The sequence below is a fragment of the Scardinius erythrophthalmus genome (assembly GCF_964197995.2).
Source record: "Scardinius erythrophthalmus genome assembly, chromosome: 2".
Classification (NCBI taxonomy): domain Eukaryota; kingdom Metazoa; phylum Chordata; class Actinopteri; order Cypriniformes; family Leuciscidae; genus Scardinius; species Scardinius erythrophthalmus.
The window spans coordinates 23,857,431-23,878,752 of record NC_138222.1 but is presented as its reverse complement, the minus strand read 5'-3'; the positions used below and the strand labels follow the sequence as shown (position 1 = coordinate 23,878,752).

At 37.1% G+C, this 21,322-nt stretch overlaps 1 protein-coding gene across 1 annotated transcript; it reads left to right on the top strand.

The window, feature by feature from the left end:
- The first annotated feature begins 1,000 nt into the window (after nt 1-1,000).
- On the top strand, nt 1,001-20,558 carry dok1b (docking protein 1b). The gene is made up of 5 exons (XM_081392969.1): nt 1,001-1,339; nt 11,802-12,095; nt 12,382-12,472; nt 16,021-16,193; nt 17,139-20,558. The coding sequence occupies exons 1-5, from the start codon at nt 1,283-1,285 to the stop codon at nt 18,249-18,251; spliced, it is 1,728 nt and encodes a 575-aa protein (XP_081249095.1). The 5' UTR covers nt 1,001-1,282; the 3' UTR covers nt 18,252-20,558.
- The last annotated feature ends 764 nt before the right edge of the window (nt 20,559-21,322 follow it).

The following is a 21,322-nucleotide window of genomic DNA, read 5'->3' as shown; positions in this document are numbered from 1 at the left end:
AATGACATTTTAGGAGTGCTGAGCAGTGATTGTGTTATTCCCCACTGCATTTGTGATTCACTCTTTGCTTACCCACATGTCTCATTGACTAATGGAGAGAAAATACAATTTCATCATGAATGTGCACTTACTACCACAAGTTGATGACATGCACTTGCGTATTACAGTAATCTTTGAATCACAATACCAAATTTAGTATAGATGCTGAATGCTGATCCAGTGCTCACAGGTTATAGATTTTTAGGCTTTTAATGTTTGCCATAAAAGCTGTAAAATATGCATCTATACCGCAACTTTAAATTCATAAAAATACCATTGCTGCAAAATTGCCAGATCGGATGATAGGAAAGGTACTAATAAGATAGCAAACTACTGATTTGTTTGTAAATTTTGAACTCATTATTGCTTTTTCATCCCATTAAACCTGCTTCCATAACTTAATCATGCTGACTGACATGAACCAAGCCAATTTGCACCAATATTTATTTTAGAACAGAAAACCAAATGTTAAATGTTTGCAACAAATCAGTTGATGTACAATATGAAAACGCATGTGTGAGCAAACCATAAGAGGCAGCCCAATGAAGGACATGGATCAAATGCTTAGACCAAACAGTGAATTCCTCTCTAAAAAATAAAAAGACTAATCATGTAAGTCAATGTGACACCCAGGATTTGACAGTTATAGAACCATAATTATTCGGTGCTAAATGAATGCTGTTAACGGTTGAGAAATCAAATCAATGGATAATAAATTAGCAGTAACAGCACCTCAGCATAATAATTGACAGCCATAAATTAGCAAAAGCACCTTAATGTTGTCAGTGAAAAATCACAAGACGGTTGCTGCACCTGTCTTGTGATTTTTCACAGAAAAAATTATAACAGGTATTATAACATATACATTATAATTGCAAGTGAAAAGAGTTGGTTTCAGGCTTGGTTTGGGTTGAGGAGTAGGTGGGTGGAAAGGCTGTGGGCGCGCGCGCGCGCTTCCTCTGTCGCGAGAGAGAGAGAGAGAGAGAGAGAGAGAGAGAGAGAGAGAGAGCAGCGTCTCAAAACTCAGGACCAGTAGCATGAAAACACTCTGTTATAACGTTTCGCTTTTCCCCTCCAAACATTCATTTAACAGTTAGATTAATCTTAATGATTTCCCGTCGAAACGCCTGTGAAGCAAAAGCTTGACAAGCGGAAGTTCGCGCGGTAGGAAATCGGAAAAAAGTCTAAAGATTGAGAAATATTTATCCTTTATCTTGCTGTGCAGCGGTAGAGTATTTTAAAAATGGACACTCACGTTAAGGAGGGACAACTTTTCGTCCAGCATCAGAAGTTTGGAAAGGTAAGAGCTTGTCTCATATACAGTGTTTGATTTTTCAGGCAATGACATATGACGATGTCTGACATGATAAACAGGAGTATCTTACAAAACACCAGTTTAAACACATGTGCCAAGTTCTCAGATATGCCATCTTTGTATTCTTGTTTGAAAAAAGTTCTATACATTATAATACACACATTATATGCATTCTATACATTATAACCATAAAGTAAAATATGTAAATAAATAGAAATTTTCACCTTCAATACACTTTAGTGTGCACAACTTATTTTACAAAGCAAAGTTGTCAAAAATGTATCAAGTTTTTTTTTTTTTTTTTTTACAAATGTAACACATTTTTGAGTCATTAATATCAAGATAGGCTATTTTTTTTAATGATTAGTCTTTTCTAGGAAATGTCAAAATATGACATTGAGGGGGAAAAATAATTCCTGCATGGTTTTGTGCAACACTAACTTTTTTTCTCCTAATATTTTGAAACAAAATTGCATAACTGCTTTTTGTTTAAAGAAATAATAATGAAAAAGTGTGCGTAACCATACAATTATGTGATTGCAGAGAGACTTTAAGTCTGAAATATATAGAAATATGACTATATAAATGAAATGCATGTATTTTTAAGTAACTTTATTGGTCCGGATGAAAAAAAAGAGCATCAAGTCACCCTTAAACCAACGTTTTAACATTTACAAATTCAAATGTATCCAATCATATAGAGAGTGACAGTCGAAAGAGGACCTACAACATCAACCAAAATGTTTTAAATGTCAACTTAAAAAAAAAAAAAAAATCTAAATTAACATTAAAGACAACTTAAATAGTTTCTTTAAGAGTAAGAAGGAATGGCTTTTATCTCTATTCCTCTCCTGCGTCATGAGATAGTCACATGAATGAGTACATCAGATCCTGTGCTACAACATCTCTCTAACTTTAAACTGTCTTCATGCACATTCTGTGTTTTTAGGTCAGTAACTACATAAACATAGATTCCTTTTCTTTTCCATTAATGATATCTAGCCACCAAACAAGAGTAGGTTATAGCCTACATACACACGGCCAGCTGTCTCAAAATAATTTCCACTCTCTTGTCTGTCCACGTGCAGTGGAAAATGCTACATCACAGACACATGACCACAAAAGGTTCTGTTTGTTTTCTCTCTTATTGAATATGTTAGGCATGTATTTTTGTCATTCTTTAGACATTGATATGAGTCATACGTCTTCAGTCAGACCTGTGTTGGATCAAAAACATCTTGCTGGAGCAATGGCTTGTCGTTAATTCATTATTCACTTCCTCTGTCTGACACTTCTTTGTGATATGGAAGTAGGCAAATTATGAGAACACAGTACAGCTTTATGTCTTTAGCCTCAGGCAACAGCAGAAATTCAAATTGAGGATGAAACGTTAATGCTGCCATTCATTCATGCAGGTTTTTCTCAACTAAATAGCAAAATGCAGAGTGTCTTGTCAACAATAACACTAGATTTCCATGACTAAAAATAATCTTGTGTGCTTGGTGACACCTCTTTAGCGGCTGAGAGGCTGATGATAAACTCATAGTGTGATGGCTGAATCACAGGATTGTGCTGCTGTGAGAGTTGCATTGTGCTGAAAAATTGATATTCTGCACAAGCATGCGATGCGACTGTCTTTCCCCGGCATCATGAACACATGCTAGCACTTTTGGGGAACTGAAAACCTCGTTCCCTTCATTGATGTAAGGTTTTTGTTTGGTAATGAAGGTTTGGATAGTTTAGCTAGAAGCTGGAATCAACGTAACGCGTGACTGTAGGCTTGCGAATCACCCTGTCAACGAGATTTGCAAGAAAAAAATATATGAAAATGTTGTATGAAAGTGCATGTACCGTGTTTGAAAACTCTGTGGAAGGTGTGCAAAGTAAAACATGAGACAAATCAAGTCAAGTCACCTACTTTACCGCTTTATACAATGCAGATTGTTTCAAAGCAGCTTTACAGTGATAACAGGAAAATGATTCAATGATGCAAACAGAGTTCATTATGATTACCTTAAAGAAAAATGTCATTGTTCAGTCGAGGTTAGTTCAGAGTCGATTCAGTTCTGTTGTAAAAGATAAAGAATCAATTATTAATTGAGTTAATATCATCTATAAAGCAGTTCTGCAGAAAAAGTGTTGTCGTCCAGCTCAGTTCTCATTCAATAGTGTCAGTGCAGTCAAATCAATAATATTGTTAAGACCAATCAAATCTATTGCTTTTTTTCTTTTTTAGTACTATCAATTGTTTATTTTATCTTTTTATTTTCCTTACCCTGTTATTAGAGAGCTGTTTTTTATTGCATGCCCAACGTTAGCATGAGCACAGGCGTGATTGAACATGTTGAGTTTTATCCATAATAGTCAGGTTTCAATATTTCACACACTACATTTGCAAGCCCAGCATAAAGGTTTTTATTTTCATGTTTGAGGGCAATAACATTGCCAAATACGGCCACAAAACCTGTTTTAAAAACTGCTATCCTTATATGGATGTAGATCTCTTTTACAACTTAATAGTGTCTCTTTGTCACTCTAACTAACACATTTCTGTTTGACATTTTCAAACTGTTTGTTTCAGACAGAGAGACTAAGCATCATTTAAATATTTGTGCTACTGAACAAAGCACATGCATATTAACTGAGCACCGAGGCGGCTTATGATTGATGTTGCTGAACAACTTCTAACACTGCATTGTTTCATAGACACCCCAGTCAAGGTGTAAAATCACCAAAAAACTGACCACTTGTATTACACAAAGTACTGCAATTGTATATGAACAAATTTCATATCACATTTGATCTGGAATGAGACATATATTGTGACAGGCCAAACAGTTTACAATCCTTAGACTTGTTTGTGTATGGAGGAGTGATATCTTTTGCCTGGCCCACATCGGCCTTTGCTCTTACTTTTACTACAGCCCAAAGAACTTTAGAGCCAAACCAAATACATACTGTACAATAAATGGAAAACACTAATGAATACATCGATACACATTTCTGATCCTTCCCAAACAGTGCGATCTGTATGCTCTTCTGGGCTTTGATCTTTGCAAATTGTCTTGCATGAAGCTGCATTGTATAAGGCAGGTTTTAATTAAATAATTATACAGACACTGTGTTCATTTCCACGCGTGCAGATTAAAATACTTATTTACAGTGTTTTCAGAACAACTAAGGTCACAGTAAATGCACAAACTCTAAGTTTACAGGATTTCACCAAAATAAAAGCTTGAGTATTTGTCATGTTAAAAGCTTGAGGGTTGGAATTTAAGACATAAATATTTATATTGTATGTAAGCTCTCTGTTGACTGCCGCTATTAACCGCTATTAACCTCTGACGGCATTTTTAATGATTCCATGTGATTTCAAGTGGCAAACTTAAAAGTAATGGCTTATAACTCTACAAATAAAAATACAAATTTTTATCAAATGCATGGACTCATTTGATAGAAAACCTTTCAAAATTTGAAAAAACTTGCTTTCTTCACAGCTCACTGTGCATGTCAGAGAGAGAAAGAGAGAGAGAGATGCAGAAGTGCTGATTTACTCACACTGTTTGTGAAATTACAGTCTGGAAGAAGGATTTCACATTATTACTATTTTCTGCATTAAAAGTACAGAGCTTATGTAAAATTATGCACAATACTTGCAATCATGAGCCGAAATTCAGGCCCTGAAAAGATCAATACTTGCCGCCCAGGGATCGATACAATATCCTCACGCAAAATATTACAATACTACGCTGTACAGATTTTTCTTGGGGTGGGGGGAAAAGTTTGGAAACCCCTGGAGTGATAGCAATATGTCAGTCCTTTAGCTTTCTTTTTCTTTTTTTTTATACTCAAATACACAAAGTGGAAAATTTGTTTTACCACTGTCTTGTTCTCTCTTTTTAACTCTGGTCTGCTACTTTTATTGGTATGTGGGAAGGCAATTGCTCACACTTTGTGCAGTGAATAAAGAGTTATTTTTTCTCTCGCCATCTCTAAGCAAGTCACTGACTGAGCATCAGTCATTCTGTTTTAAGAGATGCTTTGTTAATTATTTTAGAGTTAAAATATCATTTTTGAACTGTACTTTACCTTTATATTAGTATGTGGACCATGATGGGAGCAAAATATTAATCAAATCCAAATATTTTGAAATGTTTTCATGAATGGAAATGCATATGGCAGAATAGGGACACCATCTCTCAGACAGCGTGCGCATAGCGAAATGAGTTCTATTTCATTGCTTATTGCGCTTCAGCGGTATAAAATCACTTGTTTTTAAATCGCAATGTTAAAAAAACGATAAGCTTTCGTGTCCAGCGCAGCAACGCCACGTGAACATAACCACGATAGACACAGTATACTGCGTTCACACCATGTCATAATTACAGTAGTCTTAAGCTCACTCTATTCGGAGCTGTTCACGTCCTCTAATTATGCGTTTCTATCACGTAGTACAAGTGGGAGTTCTCAAAAAAATGACCATCCTAAAAGCTGTAATTACGAGCTCTACGAGGACGTGAACGCTTTTTACCAATTGAAATCTCGCAATTATGGTAATTTCGACATGGTGTGAATGCACCTACCAGTTGATACATTTCTACCCGTTAATCGTGTCTATCGGTATATCGCCCACCCATGTGTCAGAATATATTTTAAGTAACAGGTGAATATTTTGATGTGCAGTGTTGGGGATCAAGTTAATGTTTAATTTATGAAAATATATATACAAGTTTGAACTTTAAAGTTACTTTATCATTCCCATCTTACTGTGACATTAGCAACATATTAACAAGACGGAATCACTGTGCGCAGTGTCTGTATCTGTTTCTATCAGCATATCTGTTGACTTTTACTGTTTTACATGTTTATGCCTTGCAAGCGACAGGCCGTTACCAACAGGAAATGTATATTTTTAGTAGGCCTAATTGTTAATATTTTCAGGTTAAAGCCTGTATGTATACTTTTACTGTGAGAGTATTTTCATATAAGCAAGCTGTATAATATGTTCTTTTACATAATTATTTAGCCTATAGAAAGTGCAGCACATGCACATGCAGAGGCAGACATTTCATCAGATTAGCTTTGGATGAGGATTTAAGGAAGTTACCAGTCACTCTCTTTCTTTCTGACCATTTGCATAATTTCCATGCTGCACAGTATATTCCTCAAGTGTTGCCTTATATGGCTATACAAGGTCTATATAAATAAAACAATGCCACACTACCCCATTCTATTATCGATTAATTTGATTTTGGCATTAATTAATAATATTATAATGATAATTAATATGATTTGTAAGTTTTCAGTTAAACCAAGGTTTGTATTTGGTATAGTAGAGAGTAGGGCTGCACGATTTGGAGAAAATGTCATATTGCGATAATTGAGGTCAATATTGCGATTGCGATACGCGATATAATAATCAAATGGTTTCATGAGTCAACTTGCTTGGTTCTCAAGGAAAATAAATGCACACACAGATTAGTGATAATCTGCCTAAAAGAAAAAAGTTCTTTAGTCAAGAGCAGTGAGTGTTTTTCTCTGTTCCCATTGTTCTGTGATTAACTTTAGCGACAGATATAATAAGTGGCTACTGTGTACTGTCCCTTTAAGACCAGCCGCTGCTGTCAGAGACGCGGATCTCACACGCGCCTCATTCTCTCACGAGTCTCAACTCTTCACGTTCATCATAAGACTACTCTTATGTTATGAAGATACTCGACAAAAAGACATTTTGGCATAATTGTGTGTGTTATTGTAGTGTGGCATGCTGTTTTGTGCACACGCACGATATTAGCGCGAGTCTTTCTGTGTGTCACAGTCAGGACATTCACAGGCTAGCGAGCTCTTTTTTGTCTTATCGCGCAAGAATGGTTTAAAAGCATTTGCATGAATAAGAGCGGGATCATGTAACACTAGCCAAAGGATTCCAAAAATTAACAGATGCTTCGTTAATTGCGTTAACAGCGCTAATTTGTTTATTTAATATAAACTCGCAGCATTTTGCGTCATATAATCGCGTAGGCTTGACATCGCGATTGCGATATGATTAATCGTGCAGCACTAGTAGAGAGGGGTAGCTTTTAAAAGGAACACTGCTACACAAACACCTGCTGAGTGGTGGAGGAAAAAGAGCATGCTGGGTAATCCCACACCCCATCCTTACCACATTGACATCTGTTGTTGTCTGTACAGTATCTTCTGCAATGGTCAGGGGTTGTAGTCTGTCTAAAAGGTGTGTGAACATATGTGATTTATTTCATGTCATCTTTTTCAGCTTCTTGCATTTTTATTTTATTTTTGTATGAGTCAATTCACCATGTGCTCAGGTGTGCTGTATTTTAAAGCATGTGGCATTGTGGTAATCGGGCAGAAAATTGACACTTCCCTGGATGGGTGCTATACAGTATGTGCTGTGAACTCTTGTGACTGTCCTGATGTGTGAAAGAGGTTAATGCAGATAGATGGTCGAATGACCCAACAAGACTCCCGTTCAGTGCGCTGAGAGTTACTATTGAGGAATGTGGACTTGTGAATAGAACTTGTGGTGAGGGAAGTTGCCATTAGTTTGAAAGTATAACATTTCAACATAGTTTCATTGCAAATGACTTACAGTAAACTCATTTTGTTCTTATGCTACATAAAACATACCTGCACAAAACAAGAACAGCAGACGGACTAAATGAAAACTGAACACAAAGCAGTGCTGCGCTTATTTCTAAACACTACTTTAATAGGCATTATACGGAGGTAGAGGAAAATAAAATGCCATCAAAACTTTTCTGAAGAAATTCAGTTCCATTCAGAGATATATTCATATAAACCCTCACCCCCAATTCAATATTTATATTTTTCATCCAATATTTCAAGAATCGCGAACAGTGCCAGTGCATCTGTGCTCTCTCCTCTTTGCGTCCTCTTAGTGTCCCGTCTCTGACCTGTGTTAACATCCTGTTTACAGACTTTGGAATATTTCCACATAAATGACATTTTGGGAAATTATTACAGAGCAGTCTGTGTACAAATCAGTCAATAAAACTTGATGGCTGGTTCTTCTGTAATCTTATTGACGTGAGAGACACTACAACAGGATCACTTGGAATAAAAAATGGATTTAGATTCCAGATACATTTTCCAAATGCTCTGCAGTCCTTAGTTGTCAAGTTAAGTCACCTTTATTTATATAGCGCTTTTCAGACTGTTTCAAAGCAGCTTTCCAGTGATAACAGGAAAAGATTCAATGGTGCAAACAGAGTTCATTTTGACCGAACAGCAGCTCTAAAAGAAAATAGTGTCATTGTTCACCTAAAGTCAGTTCAGTGTTGATTCAGTTCCATTGTAAAGATCCAACTTACTGCTTGACTGAATAACTTTTTAGCTTTAATAAGAATAAATCTATATTTAATTCATACAGCGAAGAATATGCAATATCTTATTTTTTACATTTGATTATTACATTTCGGGACTAATTCTAACTACGTTACATAAACCTATTGTATCTGAAAAACTTAATTTAATATTTTGTCCTATTGTTTGTAATTTGCATCTTTTTTCTTATTTTTAATAACAGAAACGAGATAAAATAACACAAAATTAACCGTATCATGATATACAGTATATTGTTATCGTGAAATAAAATGTATCGTGAAATAAGAATTTGGTCATATTGCCCACAGCTATAGTCAGCCATTGACTGAAATGTCAACTTCACATTGTTCTTTTTAGTACCACCAAAACTCAAATTGTGATTAAATTATATACAGAAAGTGATCAAGGGTCACTCTCTTTTATAATCCCTGAGCTGTTAATCATTTTTGCTGTAATCAGCACAAGTTTTGCTCTCGCCAAAACCCCTGTTACCGTTACCCAGCAACTGCATAATTGCATTTTTAATAGTTCCACATAGGGATGCTCATAATTACGTGGTTAACCGTTAACTCGCAGTATTTTGACAGATTAATACTACCAGTTTCAACCAAAATTCACTTTTATATTGTTTTGAATATAATTATGTGTGTACACAACCACCCTGTGGTAAAATCCATCCACTCCGTTTGTTATTTTCCCCATAAATTCAAATACTCCACGTCACATTGGAACACGACCTGGTGTCCACGACTGGTGACTATTAGCTTAGCTCCTCCCCTGAGTGAGCTGTAGACAGACCGCCATGTTTATCTCCCCGCCAGAGCATTTAACAGCAGTATTCAAGTTAGAAATGTATTCATATTAATGCTACTAAAGTTATTAAATCAGACAGTGAGTGATTTTCTGCTTTTCTTTTGTTGTTGTTTGACTCATATCAACAGCATATACAGCAGTAGGTATTGTATATTACGCTGCTGTCACTTTAATACACAGATCTAATATACACATGCGATTTCTTTCCCTGCTGTTTACATTCACAAACATAATGAACTTTGTGTGTATTTGACGGTTTAAGATACAAAAGAGAATTTAGTTTAATACTCACGGACTGTCTGACAGCCAGCTTTCTGTGTGCTCATAAAACCATAAATCTGAAGTTTAAACTGATATGGCTTTAAAGAATGCAAATAATAAACTTTCATGATGACCAAGAACTCAAATGTCACGAGAGCGTGGCCGGCCGCTATAGAGATGATAATCGAAAACAAACAGATGTTTTGCCGTTTTTTGGCAGAGTATCCGAGGCACAAGCTGTAAAGGCACAGTGCTATTCTGGATAGGGGGCAGGGAGCAGCAGCTCATTTGCATTTAAAAATACATACTTGCGGCGTTCTCACGGCCCTCGGCCTGCTTGCCACATATAGGCTTTGTACTTCACTAGTGTTCCTATATCCACGGTAAAACATCATCCTGCACATGCTTGTGCTTGGTATAACACTACAGTGGTGCGGTGGACGCGCTGAAAAGCATGGATTGCACTCCGGAATATTTCAATTGAGCAGTGTAACTTTTGGATTTTGGATGACTGTATTTTATTTTATATACTGTTTTTTCAGAAGCAGTTTCTTCGCTACAGGTGCATGATGTGATGATGTGCGACTCCTCATGTTCTGTTGTTTATGCTGCTATTTATGCATGTAAAACTTAATCCTAGAAACACATTTTTATATTTTTACTGGGTCACAGACACTTATCGATTCTAATTTAATTCAATTATAATCTGACATAATCTTGTCGGTTAACAGTAAATGATCAGATAACAAGCATCGATTGTCAGTTAGGAAAAACCCCTAAATGAACATCTCTAGTTTCTACATGTATAATACCTGTTTCATATGCAAAGATATTACCCAATCATAGCAGTGGGTGTTTACATTGAAGTCTTAAAGAAGACATGCCCCTTTAAACTAAAGCATCAAAAAACAGGGTAAAAAATTATTTCTGAATTCTGCCTGCTTTTGATGTAAAAATACTACCATTATTAATAGTGGATTTCAAGGCACAGTATAAAATAATAAAAAATGCAATTCATGACTCCAAATATCATGATGGCTTGTTCCTTTTCATCTATAGACAGGCTTTGGTAGTGTGTGTACTCTGCATTAGCAACAACACATCTGCATCAAAATATTGAATCAGCTTGAAACACTTGTGCCTTTTATAAGATCATTGTCTTTTCTTGTTACGTTACAAACAATATGAGGAACTGACCCACACTCCTCCTCACACACACACCCAAACACACATAGATGTCTTTTGTTTGCTGCAGTCTGCTTTTCAATGTCCATCTGGAGGAAGGGGCTTTAAAGTCATTGTCAAGTTCCTCTTGTTGACCTCAGCATTATGACCCTATGCTAAATAAAGAACAAAGTTTGATACTCCTCTTGTACAAAATTCCAGATTTAAGGCCCGTTGTAATTTAACAATGATTTGCAGCTACAAGGAAGTTCATTTTTACAGGTGCGATGTTACGGAAGTAGCGACAGATCTTTTCTTCCGCTTTGTGTCGTATATCTGAGTAAAACTAATTATTGAAAAAGAAAAATGTAGGGCTGAGACTTAGTTCAATCCATTGGTTGTTAATTGGACGGAGGCAGATCTGAACATGATCTTGAGGTTGATTTATTTTAACGACAGGGTGGCGTTTAACCCAACTAAATAATTGGAGGATTCCAGTGTACATCACCAGAGAAAAGTCTGCTATTGTCCAACTAAGACATTTTGATTAAAAAATAAATAATAATAAAAAAAAATGAAATATATGCATGGATGAATTGTACACAATAAGATGCATTAATAAAATAGATAAAGTGAATTCTCTTTCAATGGATAGCGACTTGAGGGAACATGAGTTGACATGGCCTATATTCTGTCTAGATTCAAACTAACAGAAATAGTTTTGTGTGTATGTATTTTCAGAACTTTTTAGACCCATAAGTGAATAACAGTTGAATTTGCCCAAGACACTGCCAGATCTTCATAGAAGAGTACAAACTTCCTCTTCTTCCTCTCTCCTTTTTAGAAATGGAAGAAGAACTGGTTCGTACTGTTCCCAGCCAGTCAAAACGGCATCGCAAGGCTTGAGTTTTACGATTGCTCAGGCAGCGCCAGTGATAAACCCAGCACTAAGAAAATGGACAAGAAGATAATCCGTCTGTCAGAATGCATCAGCATACTCCCTGCTGTCACTGAAATCTGTCCCAAAGAAAACATGTCTGCCTTCTGTGTGGAGACCAATGACAAGACATACGTCTTTGCAGCTGAGAAATATATTACCAATGAGTGGGTGGAGAAGATGTGTGAGATTGCTTTTCAGGTGAGATGACATCATGGAGACTTTTTTTAAACAGCTTTTACAATCTTTCAATTTTACAATGCCTGATCATAGTTTTACAGGTTTGAAAATGAATGAATTCTGTTCAGCTGTTTGACACGTGTGATAACCTTTAAACCATATTATAACGAGGTTATGGATGTATATTTGGAACATTAAAATACTGTATGTTGGGAATTTCCAAAGGGAAAATCACAGCTGTCCCTGTACTAACTCAGCATATCTCTTTCTGTCTCACTTTCTCTCTCTCTGTCTCTATCACTCTAAGGGAGGAAGTGGTTCTCTTGGTAGTTTTGACTCAAATGGACAGCAAGAGCTTCAAATGGCAGAAAATCTCATTTATTACTCCAGAGAGGAAGGTAAGAAGAGACACGTGACACAGTTTGAATTTACTCGTGCGTTTTAACAAACTGGGTGTGTTTTTTGGTTTTTCATTTGATCTCTACAACTCCAAGTGCTATTTTCATGTGCGGTGAGTTTCTCAAAACATAGGACTTAGACATCATCTCCACTCTTAATTCAGTTACTTCATCTAGACCAACCAAACTGATCTGAGATCAGTGAATAGACAGAAATGTTCCGTTAGATGCAAATCTAAACAGATTAGTTATTAGCTGCATGCAAATTTCCTGCTCATGTTAGTCACAAAATATTAGAGCTCTTGAACGTACATTAGTTACACATTCAAGAGCTGTTTCCAGAAAGACATAGTTGGTTGTGTCACTCATTTTATTTTAATAGTCAAAGTGAAAGGCGCAAAGGGCTAACAAGCGAAATGGAGGAGGACAGAAAGTAGAGCAGAATCTCAGGCATTTCCCCGACCCCCTCCTTCATTGCTGGCACTCACTTCATCCAGTGCTATGCAAGGTAAACAGTTAAAGAGGCACTATTAAGTCCACTTAAATGCACAAACTACCTCTTCTCCTGCTGTGCATTCTCGAGTGTTTCTAGGGAAATAGTTTGTGATCACTTCTGTTTTTAGTAAGGGCAGCACTGACTTCCTCAAAGAGTGTGAAAGCTGACATTTAGAAGGCTTTGCTACAATACAGTCTTGGCACTCTGACTATCTCTCATTTATATAGACCTTTTCTGCCATGGCAGTGTATGACAGTTGGCATCAGAGTGTAATGTGTATTGAATAATGATTGTTGGTGCCCTGTCCAGGGGTATTTTGGTTAAAAGCCAATCCAGAGATAGACAAGACAATAAACGTAGATTACAGTGGAGCATTTAGAGAAGCAGAGGAAAGTCAGGTAATCGGTCACGGCCTTTAGTGTCTGATAAGCAGAAGCGTATCTGTGCTGAATTTAGCTGGGAAATAGCGTACGGGACCCATCAAATGAAAAACATCCTGGTTGTACAGTACTTTTTATATTGCGGATTGTTCCAACGTGATTTGAAAAAAGACCAGTGTTGGCTAATTTCCTGAGATTCAAAGAATTTTCGGTTTTACTTGTAAAGTCACAGAACTTCTGTTAGTCTTGTCAGTACACAAATTTAAGGGTGTAAAGTTACACTCTGTCACAACTCAATACAATTCACGATACTGAACAAGCTACTGAAAAGTAAAGAGTAAGCGTCTCGATCGCCCTCAGTTGGTTGGTCCCAGTAAAGGACATAAACCCCGCCTTACCCATGAAGTCTAATGGGATACAATGGAAACTAAACAACCAAATTACACTTCAAATAATATTTTTTCCAAAGATGTTTTCTTCATTTTAGGTAGTTTTTATAACGCCGATTTAAGTTTAAGTGTCCGATTTTTTGAAATAAGTTTGATCTTAGTTCGTTATTTGATGCTATAAAAGCGGGAATGTGACGTCATGATTGATAGCTGTGATTGACAGCTTCTCTGAACGAAAAAGTCACCGTGGCACCAACAGATTTTTGATAGCTTCAAATTTAATTTGAATGTCCATAACTGTTTATTTCACACAGTAAACTTTGTACTAGTGTGAGGACGGGACCTTGATATTGCGGCTCCACTTCCAGTTCACTAGTGTGCAGACTTGGGTCCCAAATCTGTGCAAGATGTCAGCGTCATATTAGGACTTTGGCAGCTTCACTTTTCACCAATGGAAGAAATTGAAGGGGCGTCGTCCATCTTTTTTATGATACTGAATTCTATGATACTGAACTCATGATACAATACTATTGCGATACTTTAAGCCAATATAAAGAAGAGGTTTTTATTATTATTACAACTACTATTTTTAAGACGTATGCTAAAAAGTTAAAATGGTCCTCCTAGTCTTGGTCCTAGTCATCAATTCACAGGGCAATGGTGACACCAGAATAAAAAAATTCATGATTCTGAACCTGAAAATACACTTGCACTCTGTCACCGACTACATAATTTATGTACACCCTTTTTTACTGGTCAAATCAGACATTTGGCATCAGGACCCACAAATATTCCCCCCATTGCATTATTATACATTGTATTTAACATTAAGTATAATAGTGTAATGTATTACTGTTAATGAAACTCTGTAAACTTTCATTTTTTCCTCACGCAGTACTCAAGCTTTAGAGCAGGTATTCGTTTGATATCGTACACAGACAAGCCGTGTGCTCACACTCTCCACGTTCTCACTATGTCCTGTCTCTCCCTCTATTAATGCACTTATAAATCACCATATCATCTTTTTAGTTTTAGTAGTATGGTGGTTTTAATGATGTTAGTGCTTTCACTTTAAAGAGTGCCGCTCCAGCGCTTATGCGCTTCAGGTGATCAGTGCAATCAATCACAGTCACATCCAGTATATTTGAACGTCTGACCGAGTCTCTTCAGAAAACAGCTTAAAACACTTGATTGCTTATTTTTATGATGCCTTTAAGTTTTAGGGGAAGGGATTTAAATGGAGGGACAGAAATCCAGAAATCTCTCAGGTTTCATAAAAAATATCTTAATTTGTGTTTGGAAGATGAAGGAACTTCAACTTTATATCGCGATAGATATCGTTCACATCACCAATACATATCAGCACATTTTTATATTGCCTATATATATATCATTACACCCCTACACACAATTATTATAAATGTACAAAACCTTATAGATACATAATCCTCCATATCACCACATAACAGATTAGTAATCCCAACTACTATATGTAATTTTATATGCATACATAAAGTATACTCAGTCACAATATAAAACTCTGTAAAGCTGTTTTGAAACAATATGTATTGTGAAAAAATTTACTAGACTTCATCAGCTTAACTGGAAAAAAAAAATCTTATCTGAATATATTTTGACTGTGCCATTTCAGTCTATAAGTTACAGTGACAAAATAACCTGAATAAAACACTATGATTAGCATGTATTACAGCTGTTCTGATGTCATAATGAGAAGAAGCCTAGTTAAAATAACGAAAAGAAAAAGCTTATAAAGTAGTTCACCATTCTTTCTTTCATCTTTGTAATTATTCATAACAAAACATATTTGAATAAAATATATAAAAAAAATTGTATGCCAAATCAGACACGCATGTTGTAACCAAAGTGCAGAAACATGGAGAACAAACAAAACAGGAAATGATTTCATGGAGAGAGGACCCCTGCAGACCCTCAAGGTCAATAAAATATCAGTTTGGCCTTTTTCCAATTTGGCCTTTTTATAAAACACAAAGTTAGTAAAAATGTTATGCAATTCCCAAACACCATAATTTGTTATATTAAAAAAAAAAAAAAAACTTAAAAATAAAAGTTTTCCAGAACCAACATGAATTAAAAGAGTACATTTCTAAAAACTTGGCATGTGTTTTTAAATGTGATTTTAAAGAGGTTTCTTTTTCTTTATCATGGATTTATCTTTTTTCCATTGACCCACATACAAATTATACCTGTCTTGCAATATGATATCTGAAGTGAACTCATAACATTCCATTTTCCATTTTTCAGTTAATGAATTTTGGGTGAGTGTCCAGAGGACAGAAGCATCAGAGCGCTGTGGTCTCTCTGGTAATTACTGGCTCAGGGCTAATGTGGACAACCTTATTCTGAAGGACCCCAAGTCTAAAAAGGATTTATTCATATGGCCTTACAAACTTCTCCGTCGCTATGGAAGAGACCGGGTGAGTATTATTTTCTGATTTTGAACTTTCCTCAATTTAAGTATACAAAGTTTCAAACCAATTCAAATCAGTGTAAAGTGCTAAAAATGGTCAATTGCATGATATTCAATGGCACTGAATATCTTCTGTAGGAGGGTAACAGTTGATAAAAGACCTTCAAAATGGACTTAGCCTTGTCTTTGTATATACATAGTCAATAGACACCCACGCATTAGAATGTAGACGGCACACATCATGTCTAAAATAATCTAACGGCTGTTTGCGTTAATCCAACATTGTTGCAGGCAGCTGGCCTCATACTACAGATGACATATAAAACAGGAACTTAAGCCACTGTTGTTTCCAACTCTGCTTCCTGTCTTTACTATGGAAACTGCCTTGGTACAGGAAGTTGGCCTTCCTCTATCCCTTATGAGTGGGCAGAAGGCAGAGCTAATGCGGTGAATGACTATTGAATGCAGGTCATGATAGTTTGAAAAGATGATCTCAATTTATATTAGATGTTTTAACTACTATATATGCCAATACATTTTGTTAGGTACAATACACTTATCGTGATCATGTTGTATTGTAAAACACTTTTGCTGCTAGCAAGGTGGGATATAGATAAGATTAGGGACTGGTTTACTCTGAGATGTGAAGGTTTAAGGGTAAGTATTTTTACATTTAAGCAAATGTAAAAACATGCAAAAAGTGCATAATATTGAATTATTAATTTTAAATGTTATTACATAGTAGTTAAAGACACCTAATAAAAAGAAGTGGGTCCAAGAAGATTAATAAGCCCAGTGTGTTGGGTCCATATTGGGTTTTTTCAAGTAAGATGCTGAAATGTTAATTTAAAGAAGTTGCATTCAAATAGCAAGTATGTTCTGTATAGGAGAATTAGAATAAAAGTGAAGAAATGTCACAAACATGTTGTCACATTTCTGACATGCTCTGCAGGTCATGTTCTCTTTTGAAGCTGGGCGACGCTGTGATTCTGGGCCAGGGAACTTCACCTTTGAGACAAAGCAGGGGAATGAGATATTTCACATAGTTGAGGAATCGATTCGGGAGCAGAAAGCCCAAGCTGAAGAACGACACCAAAGCTTTCCATCATTAGACTCTGACTGCCCAGCTCTCCAGCAGATCCGTGCTGCCATCTCAGAAGCAAACAGTCGTGAACCAGATGGAGATTCTGGTGGTAGCAAGCCTGGGTCTGCGGATGGTGTCTTTGGTCGAAAGGACAATGATGGGAAAAACATAAAGGCCCGAAGCCTTCCAGAGCCGCCACCTCCAGTTAGTGGGACCCCACCACGATCTCCCATGCCTCGTGGGTCCAAAAATCTGTTAGAGGACCAAGGGAGTCTGTACTCGGAGCCTGCTGACTCGGTCCGTGCGCCGCCCAGTCTAGGAGACTGTTTGTACTCAGACCCGGTGGACAGTATCAAAGTCATGCCCACTCCTAACCCCCGCCTCAGGCCGACTGGCGAAGAGGGGGGTAGCCGCCACACAGGAATCAAGCCTGAGCCGTTCTACTCAGACATCTATGATCATATCAGTCTGGACTTGGTGCAAAGGACAATGGCATTGGGACTCGATGGGCGAAGCAGACACCCTGCAGATGGAGGTCCAACAGAGCACATCTATGATGAGCCAGAGGGACGAGCCGGATCTACACTTCCTATCATCACGCTTTATGATGAAGCACGGTTGGAAATGCATCCCTGGAAAACCAGGGGAATGGAGGAGCCTCAAGGTCACGAGGTGGCTCAACAACCGCTGCCACTGCCCAGACCAAAAGGCCCCAAACCTGTCACAGCACCAAAACCAAGCAAAGTAGCACTGCCCAAGAAAGACCCTCATCCGCTGCCTCAAAGTAAAGGCAGTGCTAACCTGAACAACAATAACAGTAGCAACAGCCATGACAGCACGGAAGTTGGTAGAAGAGGTGCTGGTGCTGGAAAAAACATGGACCTGTATAACAAAGTATCTAGACATCAGCCACCTCCAAATGCGTGGCACCCAACCATGCAGTCTCCAGACATCATCTACGACAACTTAGGAGACATTTGACTTAACCTTTGTCGACATTTAGGCAGTCATGGATAAAGGAAATGTCTCCACGTTAAGAAGGGAGTGCTCATTGTCAGGGCACAGATTGAAACCTTAGTCATGTAGTCACTGACTGTCAAAGTGGCTGAGAGCTAAGACTATACAAAAACTTTTGTGTGGATAATGCCCTCTGAAAGGGCTTGTACTGGCATATGCCAGAGTTTTGCACTTCTTGGGCAAAGTAGTCCTATTTTGTAAATCTGAGTCTGTGACTTGCGTATCGGAAGAGATTATGAAGCATTTGGCATAACACTTGGTTCTCTTGCATAGGGAATTAGAGTGTTGTTGTCTAAACGTTATCTGACAGATTCAATTTAATGGTTGAAGAAGTGCAGAGACTGCACTGGCAGGTCAGTTATTGCACATACAAACCTTGCATTGTTTTGCATGGAGATTGTAGCTAAAGGATACTAATCCACTGCCGTGTGTGTGTGTGTGTGTGTGTGTGTGTGTGTGTGTGTGTGTGTGTTTTATATGAGTGTATGTGGATTGAGTCAGCAGCTGTGCTGTTGTTCAACATGATCATGATGATAATAATAAAAAGAAATATAGTACAAGAATACTTTTCCATTTCCGAAAATGTACAAGCATGTGCACACCTGCACATCCTAGGAAAAATCTGGACTTGGTTTAAGGGGGCATGAAAATTACCCTGAATGCCCTATCCTTCACTCTCAGTCCCTTATTCATCTAGTCCTCTGTCGTCCTGAAAAGCAACTGACATCTGAGGGATAATCCTGATGCAAAGTGAATATTAACCATCTGTGTAAAAAAGTGGCCTTACTTCAGATGGGAGTTGGCCGAGTTAATATGTGTCTGCCTGGCAGTGTGTGAAGGTACAGACTGTTCTCTGTCCCGTTTTCTTTCTCGTTCACCCTCTCACTCATTTCCTTTTGTCCTCTCTCCAGTCTCCCCTAGTCTTTTCTTCCACTGCTAAAGTTTTTTTTCTTTTAAGTGGACAGCCAAAATCTGACCTATTCATCACGAGCTGCTGTATTTTTTCAAGGTTTAGAGCTCTTAAGCAGAAAAACAGTGAATGTGTTTAGAGTGCAGAGTCTTTCATCTAAAAAGAATGCATTAATTTGGTCCAAGGTCTAGCTACGCATAGTTTACCATCATACTGGGTTGCAGTGGTACATTTTTAACAGCAAATTACTCATAGGTATTAAAAAAGGAAGTGGACTGACAACTACACTTTTTCTCTCTCTTTTTGTCATTGTCATTTGTAATAAGTATCATTTGTTTATTTAGTTTGACGTTGACAGAATGTTTGTATTGTATCCAACAATAAGTAATTCAATAGACAAATAACTGAGTAAATATTTGAGACAAGCTAAATTTGGTGTAAACTTGGTTCATCATTCTACACACAGATGCTTTCTATTTAAAGACCCACGTTACCACCAAAACTTTAAATAGTGCATGTGTGTTAAAGAGGTCAAGTTATCAGTTTCAGTTTTGGCATCATATGGATAAAAAAAGAAGCACTCTGGTTTAGTTTGGATGCACTTGTGATGTTGTACTAGTTCCTGTTTTTTTTTTATGTTCCGTTTATGTTTTCGTTCCGCTGGCCACTTGATGCTTGGATAACCGAACGGAAAACAGAACTGAGCTGTTGTTCTCTCAAGTGTGAGGCAAATGATGGGGAAGTGCATCCATTTCTTGAAAATGCTATGTCTTTCAATCAAAATTCAGCAAAAAAAAAAAAAAAAAAAAAAAAACTGAGAATGCTACGATTCTTCTAGAAAACCAGAAGATATAGTCAAATTTTAACAGTTCTTTCTAATGGATACCTTACACCTTATTCTATAACCAAAATTTTATTAGGCTTGATTATTTGATTATTCATGTAAAATATCAGTTTTCAAGATTTGTTTATTCTTAAACGGGCAAAAGCAAAACATAAAACAGCAGCAAAGAATATTTATAAAAACATTTATCCAAGTAATACATAGTGTTAATATAAATATAGAATGCAGTATATAAATAAACATTGTTTATAAACATTTTATTAGTATTGGTCTAGTGTATTGGTTTATAAAGAATGTACAATATCTAGTAAATGGAAAGTAAAAACAAAAATGAAATTGTTTTAGAGAACTACTTCATTTAACAGATTTTTAACAATACTGTGGAAAAAATTGTAAACCCCCTACATTAAGAAAACCCTTAGCAGTGATAACTCAAAAAGTTTTTTCTTAACTTAAGTGATTTGGGCACTGGTCCCTAAGACAACACATGCTTAAGACATTAGTCAATCAGAAGTAAAGAGTCATTTAAAAAAAAAAAAAAAAACTCTGAATCTCTTTCGTAAAAAAAACTCTGAATCTCTTTCGTAACTACTGAACAAGTTAGGAAATTGTGAACGTAAAATATGAAAAAAGGAGAATGACGTCAGATTATCTCTCTATGTCTGCTTTTTCTGCCGTTTGCACAATGCCAAACCTCACCACGATGTCATAGAGACAAGGCGTAGGCGGTGCCAGGTGGGTGGAATGGCAGAAAGCTTAATGAGGCAATACTTAATGGGCTGTAGTAAGAGAGGCCCATTGAGTAACAGTAGAGCTCTGACCTCAGAATGCTTTCAGAATCGCATCCCTCAGCTCTCACAACTCTAAACCAGCGCCTCCAACGCTGAACCTTGTTCCGCGAGGTCTCGGAGCTTCACACAGTGACCTCTTTCTGTCTTTCCCCCTCTCTGTAACTCATTGAAGGCCTTGAATTCCTGCTCAGCTGAGTACAGTGTGTTTCCCTTGGGGCTGTACTGGCAGCTTCCATAAAGGAAGACAATGGCTCTACTTTTCCACTACTCTGGCCCTCTTCCTCCTCAACTCTCTACAGAGCCTTCTAGCCACAGCATTTACACTGAGAAGGCAGTTCACTCTTTAAACAGCCTTTCTTCTTGTCCTTTTTCAATTCTGTGGTTTTGTATTTTATTTCTTTTCAGCAGCTCACAACTATTTTCCAAGTTGTGGTGCAGCCTTTGTTAAACGGTACGGCATGATGGTTAGTTTAATTACTCCTCCAAAAGA

What these genes read in the sequence shown, in the direction of transcription:
- dok1b (XM_081392969.1), top strand. Translation starts at nt 1,283, where the DNA reads ATGGACACTCACGTTAAGGAGGGACAACTTTTCGTCCAGCATCAGAAG. An exon ending in TTATTACTCCAGAGAGGAAG is followed by an intron (nt 12,473 to 16,020) that starts GTAAGAAGAGAC and finishes TCCATTTTTCAG; the next exon opens with TTAATGAATTTTGGGTGAGT. An exon ending in GTCGCTATGGAAGAGACCGG is followed by an intron (nt 16,194 to 17,138) that starts GTGAGTATTATT and finishes CATGCTCTGCAG; the next exon opens with GTCATGTTCTCTTTTGAAGC.